Source organism: Engystomops pustulosus, chromosome 7, assembly GCF_040894005.1.
Source record: "Engystomops pustulosus chromosome 7, aEngPut4.maternal, whole genome shotgun sequence".
In the NCBI taxonomy this organism is placed as follows: domain Eukaryota; kingdom Metazoa; phylum Chordata; class Amphibia; order Anura; family Leptodactylidae; genus Engystomops; species Engystomops pustulosus.
In genome coordinates, this window is record NC_092417.1 from 91,867,080 (window position 1) to 91,879,103 (window position 12,024).

Here is a 12,024-nt window from a genome sequence, read left to right on the forward strand (position 1 = left end):
TGCGCCGCTATCTTTTTGAGGCTGCCGGCAGCTTTGCCGGCAGCCATCGCTGTGAAAACACCGGTTATTATGCAGCAAAGACTTACCGGCTATGGAGAGGGCTCAGCCCGTGAGCCCTCTCCATGCGTGAATACACGGCGGGCGGTCGGGATTACCGGCGTATAAGACGACCCCAGACAAGACAGAAGATTTTTCTGTCTTCAAAAGTCGTCTTATACGCCGGAATATATGGTAAATGTTTTTTCCCCATAACCTGTGATATTTTTGCTCTCCAGAAAGTCATCCAGGCCTCTCTTGAACATGTACATAAAGTCCGCCATAACAACCTCCTGCGGCAGAGAGTTCCACAGTCTCACTGCTCTTACAGTAAAGAACCTTTGTCTATGTTGATGGTAAAATCGCCTCTCCTGTAGGCGTAGAGGATGCCCCCTTGTTCTGGCCACAGGCCTAGGTACAAAAAGATATTTGGAGAGATCCTTGTACTGTCCGTTCAGGTGTTTGTACATTGTAATGAGGTGTCCCCTCAGTCGTCTTTTTTCTAAACTGAATAATCCCAAATTTTGTAATCTGTCAGTGTATTCTACATCCCATAATTTTATTTGCTATAGCAGCAGCCGCCTGGCTCTGGTCACTAAAATTAAGTTTACCATCCACCAATACCCCCAAGTCCTTTTCAGCTCCAGTTTTACCAAGTAATTGACTGTTTAGAACATAATTATACTTTTTGTTTCCATGGCCCAAGTGCATAACTTTACATTTATCTACATTAAACCTCATCAACCATTTCTCAAGCTTCCACAAATCCCTCTGCAATGCTAAACTATCGACCTCAGTATTAATTACTTTACACAGCTAAGTATCATCTGCAAATATTAAAACTTGACTGTGTAAACCCACTACAAGAACATTAATAAAAATATTAAAAAGAAGTGGCCCCAATACTGACCACTGTGGCACTCCACTGGTAACGTCAATCCAATGTTTTCTATCACTAAGCCAATTACTTACCCAAATACACAGATTTTCCCCTATTCCCAGCAGTCTCATTTTATATACCAACCTTTTATGTGGCATGGTGTCAAATGCCTTTGAAAAGTCCAGATATACAACATCCACAGCACCCCCAGATCTAGTCTTGAACTTACCTCCTCGTAGAAACCAATCAGATTAGTCTGACAGGACCGATCTCTCATAAACCCATGCTGACGCTGGGTTATAAGGTTGTGCACAGTGAGATACTCCAGGATAGCATTTCTAACAAACCTCTCAAATATTTTTCCCACCACAGAAGTTAGACTCACGGGTATGTAGTTTCCAGGATCGCTTTTTGATCCTTTTTTGTATATTGGTACCACATAGGCTTGTAGGCCTGTTTTGGGGTACAAATTAACCCAGAAAAAAGATCCATTAATGGAAAAAGGAAGAAGGACCAGGGAACCTGTGAGACTAACCACATATTTGGCATCTTGTCATTTTATAAAACATTAAACAGTCCCTTAGCTTATAAGTAGATTGTGAATTCCTTTCAAAGGAAACCTACCATGAGGAATCTACTATCAGAAGTAGATCTGATAATAGATTCATTGTGTCTGCCTTTACCCTTTTCTGTAATTTAATAATTCAGACATAACTTTTTTTATTGTCCCTGTGAGAATTCGATTTTCAAAGTTTATCAATGGATTTATTAAGGATTATCAATAAAATATAATTACAGACACCTTACAGCTGATCATTGCAGCCTGGGAATAAAGTAAAGCATCCAGAGAGCAAATTTACTTGCATTTTTTTTTAATTACAGGTTCAATATTATGTGTCAAGAAATGGATTATTAGTTTGTCTCAATTTTTGTTAACATATGTTACTGGACTGTGACACTGGTCCTTGTGCTACAGGGATAGCTATGCCCCTGCAGTTTTTCAACTTGTCCACTTAGTGCTAAAATTGCAGGCAGTGGCATAACTAGGAGAGGCAGGGCCACATGGTAGCCTTTTGAATAGGGGCCCCTACCCCCTTATAAAATCCGCAAACTGCCTCACTTCTCAGCGAGAGGGCTTATTGCGCGAGCGTGAGAATAGCTTGCAGCGCGAGCCAACATCATCAGGGGGAGGGAGAATGAGAGAGAGGATATGGGAGGGGATGTTAATGCAGGAACGACAGTGATGGAAGGTAATATGCAGCACGTTGGGATGCAACCGCCTGGGGAACACTCTCCTAGTTACGCCACTGCCGTTAACTTACCCGAACACAGACACATATACAAATATGTTCATACAAATAGCTGCAGTTTCCAGAGATTCCTGTGTGATCCAAGCTGCTAAACTCTCAGCAGGTCCTCTTCCTGCTAGTGTTTGATGACTGTATAAGAGACTGAGTGGCAGAGAATAAGCTGACTTCACACACCAGAGTCAGCAAAACCAAACAAAACTTCTGACATGAACACATTCATCAACAACTTTCTGAAACTATGGGTATAAGTTAAGGAAGAAGGTTTTTAAGTTACCTCTTCCTGGGATAGAGGGCGATACTTTGTTTGATAGCGGCTCAGCTCCACATTCAGTTGATGGACCATAGTTTTTAAAGAATCATTCTCATCTACCAATTCTTGTGCCTGCGCTCTAAGGGAAACCAGCTCCGCCGTCTCAACTAAGTAACAAAGAGACATAAAATGAACATAACGAAATAGTTTCCAATCATTTTTGGAATTCTTCTAAAATTGTTGCATGCATATTTTTCAATACTTTTTTTTTCTGGCATTTGCAAAAACAATTTTTTTTCTAATGTGTAAATGGATACAGTATATACTGATATCAGGCACTGATATTCTGTGGTGAGATGTGTGTTTACCAAAGCCATTGCTTATTAACATTTTAAAAGGCTTTGAACAGTAAGAACCATGAACCAGGTGTGAGATTCCCTGCACACTACTGGGGTCTATCCTGAGAGGGTCTTAGGGTGGAGTTATAGGGGGGTGGGCAGGGACTACACATAGGGATATTTAAGGTTGAAGAACCAGAAATCAGTCTCCTGCTTCCTGACCCCCACCTGGATGAGCAGCACTTAAGGAACATAAGGAACAGGTTATATATTGTGTGTACTTTCTGTGTAAGTATATAATTTTATAAGAGTAATTATAACATAGTACTTATTATAATATAGTAGACTTTATACGTGTACCTATAGATATTCCAGGTGTTATGTGTTTTACCATATATACATAACTAAGTGTCTACAGTGAGTGTGTATATATTAGCGTAACTACATGTACAACCTGTAGCCGTATCCCATTCACACGTGGATCTGTGTTCTTCACGTGTATTGGAGGAGTAGATATACAGATGCTATTGTGCATGAGTCTCTATATGTACATGTATACGGTCAGGTACTGGATGTGACACCTGCTTCAGGGTATATCCAGGAGCTGCTGTAGTGTTAGATTATATTGTATACACATACATGTGTGTAGTTGTGTTCTCTATGTATTTTGTAAATTAATAGAATATTTGTAGTGTGATATTTTAAGAAATCCTGTCATACAAATTAGCCCACCAAAATAAATACTTCATTAAAAACTATCATTAAAAGCATTGTCCTTATACCTAAATAGTTCCATGGCTGCAATGTTAAAAATCAGCTCACCTGACATGAGTCCAATGTCACTACTTGAGTCCAATGAAGTCCTGCGTACTCATGAGTTACTCTGCCTCCTGATTCCTGATTGACACATCTTACAGAACTGCTGCTAAATGGAACGTCGAGTTAGAGCTCTGTTACATCATTAGCGGCTTCATGTCATGTGACCAGGGTAACATCTGCCCATGCAGGATGGGGAGGAGTAGACATGTGGGGATTACAGAGTCATGCTGTAATCATGCCATAATACTGCTATGTGGTCAGATATATGCATGGTGTACAGTTATATAATGTAAGAAAGCTAAAGGAACTGTGAAGATGTCCCCCTGGTCACATGACATGATGAGAAGAAGCATGGGACATGGGGAGGAGTAGATGCAGTTGGGGGCATCAAAGGGGGCAGTTGGGCAGGGTATGCCCCCTTTGATGTTCTATTTATTATCAGGATACACTGTATTTGCCCCTAACCATTCTGCCACACCATGACCGCATATTACCACCACATACGGTGGTGAGGCTCCCACTTATAACATCTCCATTCTACTCTGTTCAGGAAAGATAAGGTTAGAATAGCAACTCCAGTGGGGTCTCCTCTCTTTTGAATCCATGTACCAAACAAATTAGATGACTAATGTCATCAGGTCTATGTCACCACTACCTGCTGGAGCAGCTCACAAGGATTCCATCCCAGCCTTTATCTAGCTAATTCATAAATTAATCATTCCAAAATCATCTTTTCTGTATTAAGTAAATGAGGCTGGGTACTTGGAGAGAGAAAGATATCCCCCCTGTTACCCTCCCCTCTCCTCCCCATGCTCAGGTCTGTGTGTAATGTATAGTAACACATTACTAGTGTTTGTGTCTCTTACAGGCAGCACAGACATCAGCTACACAAGTAGGAATAACAGCATGTCAGCTCTTACAGGATGCAGTCATGTGTATAGGAGGATCTAATACACACAGGGAGCACATAGAGGAGTCAGCACCAGGAGTGTCACATCATTATAAAGGCTGTCAGTCATGTGTATAGGAGTATACCATACACACAAAGGCTGCAGGGGGTGTGGCTGCCAGCACCAGGAAGCACATAGAGGAGCCAGCACCAGGAGTGTCACATCATTATACAAGCTGCAGCCATGTGCATAGGAATATCTCATACACACACAGGCTGCAAGGGTGTGGCCACCAGCACCAGTAAGCACATAGAGGAGCCAGCACCACGAGTTTCACAGCATTATACAGGCTGTCAGTCACGTGTATAGGAGTATCTCATACACACACAGGCTGCAGGGGACGTGGCCACCAGCACAAGGAAGCACATAGAGGAGCCAGCACCAGAAGTGTCACATCATTATACAGGCTGTCAGTCAAGCACTGGAGGTGTGGCTATGCCTCCCACTAATGAATAAGTTGGACTTATTGGACCCAGTTCAGGTCATTTTCATACAGATTTTGGACCTGACAGTTTGTGTTTAGGCAAGTCGAGGGATAGGGGCAATGCTTTCTCATGGCAGTTCATTAAAACATATTTCATTTTGGGTGGTTCATTTGCCTGACAGGTTCTCTTTAAAAAAAGGGAAAACTTTTGATTGCTAAGCAGATGAATATTACCACTTCTATATAGTGCCTGTAACCTATAAAAAATAACATAATAGAGATTTTTTCTAAAACATTCAGTTCACCACTTACTTCAACGGCAATGATTCATCTTTATGATGTATAGTATAAACAATAAAATGTCAACAGTGAAACTATGGTTGTCAAGTACATATTTCAAGAATGAGTGGTAGGATAGATCATTGAAAAAATAAATGCAACCAAGCAACATTGGCAACTACTTCACAATGGAGAAAAATATTTGAACATATTGACACTGCTTTATTTTTCATAGTATAAAAAATATTTAGCAAATAATAAAGCTATTTTGAAATGTGTCCTGTATCCCTTTTCCCATGCATTTCTTCTGCTACAGAGAGAGAACCTGTTAAAGGGGTGTTCCCATTAAAGCAAATAAATGTTATAGTTTGCATAATGGAAAGTTATACAATTTACCAATATACTCAGTATCAATTCCTCATGGTTTTCTAGATCTCCCACTTGCTGTGCACCTGTGTAACCATGATCAGATTTCTGTCCAGTGGTAGTAACCATAGAAGATTTCTATAGCAGGACAGCAGGCAGAGATCTAGAAAATCGTAAGGAATTGATACAGAAAGTATCAAATTTTTTTTTTTTGCTGGTACCAGCACTCCGCCCCATTCGACCCATGTGTTTTTAAATTAGCAGGAGACTGCATATAATGGCCGCCTACTTCCTCTCAGCTAGTGACTAAGACCACATGGAACAGTGACTATTCAACACCTGTTCACACATGGTGAGCCTTTTTTCCTGTTCACATATCGGGGAGTTGCATGGCATTCGCTGCTTCTGTTGTGCGGTGGGGGTTGGGACCCGAAGCCATGGGGGCTAGGCCTGCCAATATGGGTGCTGGGGGGCAACCGGGTCTTGGCATCTACGGCTGCTGCAGAACAGCACCGGCAGGGACCATGTGATTCCGCACATAACAGAGTAGGGACCCAATACAACGAGGTCACCGTGAAGTGGTTGGTGGGCTTACACAATTTGATCAAAATGTAACCAAGAACCTCGAGTTCGTTATATAATGTAGCCAAGCGGCAGTAGATCATTGTGCGATGTTTGGATATGCGGTCCATTTCTTTTTCTCTCCCCATGTTGGTTTGATACAGAAAGTATATTCGGAAAATTGTACAACTTTTCATTATATAAACAATAACATTAATTTGCTGAAATGGAAATACCCCTTGACAGGCAGTTAACAAACAGCCCGTGGATAGCCTAATCACATTAGAGAGCTGAATCAATATTCTTTTGGTATGGAAAGAGTTAATCATTAAGCTCTAAGTTAATCTTTAAGCTAAAAAGAAGCTGCCTTTACAAAATATATTACAAAGTTTACAATTACCACCTGCAACTGTTTGTGAAAGTAAAAAAAATTGCTTTAAAAAGGTTTAGTTATACTTTAAAAACTTTTTTATTTTTACTGCATGTTTTCAAACAAGTTTCCATTAATACCCCTCAATAGAGGTTCACCACTTTTGATACTTGCCCTCTGAATTTGAAGTTTTCAACACTTGTTGCAGACCTTTTTTTTCTTTCTTCAGATTCCTAATCTTCTCCTGCATGGTCTTTATTTGCTGCTTCAGCTCCTCCACTAGAGAGGTAAGCTCCAAGTTCCTTTTTGTCATTTCCAGAGCTGCAGAATTTTTTATGTCATTTTCTTGGCTTTTGAGCCTTTGAGGAGTCTTCTGATTATCGGACACAGGCAATTCTTTATTATGTAATAAAACAGGAAGAATATCTGTAACACTGACCACCATAGTAAAACAACATACATGTTCATGACTGTAACATTATTAACATTTATTCCCTAACCAAAGAGAATTCAATTAAGCCCAGGATGTGTTTTTATGCTGCACTCCATAAATTGTCATGGGACTTGCTGGCAGCAAAGCTCCTGGGGCTGCTATGGGGGAATTGCTAAGGCTGGCAGGCAGGACAGGTAGATAGGAGTAAGGGCTCTTTTACACCATGCAGCCCATGTAAATGCGGCGTATGGTGGCACAATCCCATGGGCTGCACACAATGCAGTGGACGGGAGCCCCTGCATTATATAGATCTATAATGCAAAGACCTTCTCTGCTGGCCAAACAGACATGCCAGAACTCTAACACTTAATACAGTTGAGGTGCGGCTGCAAATGTTGATGTTGCAAATGTAACTGGGTAAAGGACCTGGTCACATGACAAGGATGTGCCCAATGATGCAACAGAGGTTTCTCTCAATGTTCCACACAGCATCCTGCCCTAGCAGAGAGACTGGTCAATCAGGAACAAGGAGGCAGGGCAATGCAAGTAAAATTTAATATGCAAGACTCATTCAGTGTAGGACTCAAAAAGGTGAGTTGCATGTATATTTACAAACCGATTTAGGAACTATTTACTGATAACAGAAGTGCTTTTTAATTATGGTTTTTAATGAAGTCTTTATTTCGTGGGGGTAATTTAAATGGCATGCTGAGAAATTCCATTTCTACTCTGTATAGCGCAATGTCGGAGGATGGAATTGTAGTAAGATCTTTAGATAGACAATCAAGTAATGAATCTCTACACTTAGTGGCTGTAAGATTTCTTGTTTACCAGGTATGGTGCATTCATCTAATGGCATATTATGGAAACAACCTCAACCAGAAGGAGTTGCATAATGCAGCGTCCTACAGAAATCAAAGATATAGGAAGGTAAACAATAACCCCATGGAAGTGTATGATGCCAACTGTAGCTCCATATAAATAAACTGTTACGTATACAGCCATAATCGGATGATTAAAAAAACTGAGACGTTGAACGTTACTGACATCTGACCAGTACCCCTACAGTAGTAACAAATAAAATCTAAATTACCAGATCTTATCAGACGTTCTGTCTCCTTTTTGCTTTCTTCTGAATCAGGACGAGGAGTTGAAGACTCTATTGCTGCATCAACTTTACATTCTAAAAGAAAACACACACAATAATATCATATATAATTGCCATACTCAGGGCAGGGGGCTGGCAGGCTATATACTGGGGGGGGGGGGCTGGCAGGCTATATACTAGGGGCGATGGCTATACACTACAGGGGGCTGGCTATACACTGGGGGGCAGGGGCTGGCAGGCTATATACTGGGGGGGGGGGGGTGTGACCAATGCTTTTCCCACCCTAGACGTATACTCAAGTCAATAGGTTTTGCCAGTTTGTGTTAAAATTAGGTACCTCGGCTTATACTCGGGTTGGCTTATACTAGAGTATACACCAAAATAGTAAACCCAATAAATATGGGCAGAAGGGACAGCCCTAATTGGGTGTAGAAGCAAAAACCAACAATTTGAAGACAAGTGGTGTAACACTCAAAAAGAATACATATACATCAAATTCATTCTTTATTAGAGATAAGCATTATATATACAATGAAGGCAAACAATGGACAAACAACAATGTATAAAAAGAAATGTGTGGCAAGCTTAATGGCTAATCCTAAGCCTACAGGTAGGTAAGAACAGACATACAGTATTACCCTGAGCCATAATGCATTATGATACAAGGCTAAAAAGGTATAAAGGTTCTACTTTTAAGAATGTCTAAAAACGAAATACTTTCGTTATGGAATTGTGATGGAAATGTAAGTCTATTTCGTTTTTATTAAGAACGGAGATAAAATGTGCACATGTGTCCTGTGTACTTCACCAAAAACCAAATCATCAATGGATAGTTTCCAAAGTGTAATGTATTTAGTCAAACATCAGTTACTCTAAGAGAAGATGTTTTAGTTATCTCACCAGCACAGGAGCAAATTGGCATAAGTGGGAGCGCAATGGGCTCCCCATAGTGTGCCCCTGAGCTGGTAGTAGTACCTGGAGTCAAATAGAAAACAGTAGTGTGTTAATTGTGTATCATATCATTACAGTATATATAACTGTACAGAAATCAAGCAACCAAAATCAATACAGCAGGCATTTTACATTGTGTGACTGTACTCATGTTTACAACTAACAGGTTTGCCTCCGTATCATATATTGACTATATATGACAGATAAAGACATTGAATTGATCTCACTATTCACACTGTAAGTATTCATGCTGTATAATCTGTTTATAAAATACACAACCCCACAGCTAACTTATATTTTAAGATTTCATTATAAGATCCTCTAAAGTCAACCTGGGTTTACATCCCAAGTTAAGACAATCCCAATCAATGGGGGAGATTTTTCAAAAACGATATAGTCGAACTGGAACAGGTGCAGAAAAGAGCAACCAAGGTTAATAAGAGAATGGGCGAACTTGAATATAATGACAAATTACTAAACCTGGGGTCCTTCAGCTTAGAAAAGAAAGGCATCTGAGGGGAGACCTCATTACAATGTACAAATACCTGAACGGGCAGTACAAGGATCTCTCCAAAGATCTTTTTATACCTAGGCCTGTGACCAGGACAAGGGGGCATCCTCTACACCTAGAGGAGAGACGATTCTACCATCAACATAGACAAAGGCTCTTTACTGTAAGAGCAGTGAGACTATGGAACTCTCTGTCGCAGGAGATGGTTATGGTAGATATTTTATACATATTCAGGACAGACCTGAAGGCCTTCCTTAATAAACAAAAATATTACGGGTCAAGGGTTAAAACATTGTTAATCTTAAAACCTGCACAACATGTGACGTAATAGGACGTCACATGTTGGGTGCAGGTGCATGGAGAGGGCTCACGGGCCGAGCCCTCTCCATAGCCGGTAAGTCTTTGCTGCATATCGCAGCAAAGACTTACCGGTAACACCCGCAATCGGTGCTAGCACCGATGGTGGGTGTTAACCTGTCCATTGCCACCGGAAAAGCGACCAAGATCGTCACTCCCTGTGATGTCATCGGGGGGTGGCAATCAGTCGCCATGACAGCCTCGGGTCTTCCAAGATCCGAAGCTATCTTGTTTTAACTCATTCATTACAATGTGCGATTAGCACATTGTAATGAATGAGGAGGAAAATCCCCATATAATGCTATACTGTAGTATGGCGGTATATGGTAGGATCGATCAGACAACCTAGGGTTAAAAGTACCCTAGGGGGTCTGAAAAATAGTAAAAAAAAAAAAGTATAAAAAATACAAATCACTCACCCCCTTTCCCTACAACTGATACAAATATAAATAAACAGTAAAAATCATAAACACATTAGGTATCGCCGCATTTGAAAATGTCCGATCTATCAATATAATAACGGTTATTTACTGCGTTTAGCCTACGGAAAATAAAAAATGCACTTTACCATTTTGAAAAAGATAAACATTCAATAAAAAGTGATCAAAGGGCCTTATAGCAGTGGTTCTCAACCTTTCTAAAGCTGTGATCCCGCAATACAGTTCCTCATGTTGCGGTGACCCCAATCCATGTACAAGAATATAACGACTATAATACTGCCCTCTATGTACAAGAACATAACTACTATCATACCGCCCCCTATGTACAGGAATATAACTACTATAATACTGCTCCCTATGTACAAGAATGTAACTACTATAATACTGCCCCCTATGTACAAGAACATAACTACTATAAGACTGCCCCCTATGTAAAAGAATATAACTACTATAATACTGCCCCCTATTTAAAAGAATATAACTACTGTAATACTGCCCCTATGTACAAGAATATAGCTACTATAATACTGCCCCCTATGTACAAGAATATAACTACTATAATACTGCCCCCTTTGTACAAGAATGTAACTACTATAATACTGCCCCCTATGTACAAGAATATAACTACTATAATACCGCCCCCTATGTACAAGAATGTAACTACTATAATACTGCCCCCTATGTACAAGAATATACCTACTATAATACTGCTCCCCATGTACAAGAACATAACTACTATAAGACTGCCCCCTATGTACAAGAATATAACTACTATAATACTGCCCCCTATTTAAAAGAATATAACTACTGTAATACTGCCCCTATGTACAAGAATATAGCTACTTTAATACTGCCCCCTGTGTAAAAGAATATAACTACTATAATACTGCCCCCTATGTACAAGAATATAACTACTATAATACTGCCCCCTATGTACAAGAATATAGCTACTATAATACTGCCCCCTGTGTACAAGAATATAACTACTATAATACTGCCCCCTATGTACAAGAATATAACTACTATAATATTGCCCCTATGTACAAGAATATACCTACTATAATACTGCCCCCTATGTACAAGAATATAGCTACTATAATACTGCCCCCTGTGTACAAGAATATAACTACTATAATACTGCCCCTATATACAAGAATATAACTACTATAATACTGCCCCATATGTACAAGAATATACCTACTATAATACTGCCCCCTATGTACAAGTATATAACTGCTATAGTGCTGCCTTACTCCCTCCTACCCCAAGTTCTAGTCCCCCCTCCTGCCCCCAGTTCTAGTTCCCCCTCCTTCCACCAGTTTTCACCCCCTCCTGCCACCAGTTCTAGTTTGCCCACCGTTTGCTGCTCCGAGTTCTTGTTCCCCCCCTCCTGCCCCCAGTTCTAGTCACCCCTCCTGCCCCCAGTTCTAGTCACCCCTCCTGCCCCCAGTTTTGCCCCCCCTTCTGCCCCCAATTCTAGCCCCCCCGCTGCCCCCAGTTCTAGCCCCCCCTTCTGCCTTCAGTTGTAGTGCCCCCCTGCTGCCCCCAGTTTTGGTCCCCCCCACCTCTGCCCCCAGTTTTGCCCCCCCTCCTGCCCCCAGGTCTAGAGCCCCCCTTCCTGCCCCCAGGTCTAGTGCCCCC

General features: G+C 40.9%; 1 protein-coding gene across 3 annotated transcripts in view; it reads right to left on the reverse strand.

The window, feature by feature from the left end:
• Positions 1–12,024, reverse strand: part of CEP89 (centrosomal protein 89) — a 92,269-nt gene that overhangs the window by 60,840 nt on the left and 19,405 nt on the right. For all 3 annotated transcript variants that reach the window (XM_072117231.1, XM_072117229.1, XM_072117232.1), the window contains 3 exons: positions 8,110–8,199; positions 6,758–6,979; positions 2,501–2,643 (listed from right to left, as the gene is read on the reverse strand). In XM_072117231.1, the coding sequence (XP_071973332.1) occupies positions 2,501–2,643; positions 6,758–6,979; positions 8,110–8,199 (455 nt within the window). The remainder of the gene's footprint in view (positions 1–2,500; positions 2,644–6,757; positions 6,980–8,109; positions 8,200–12,024) is intronic.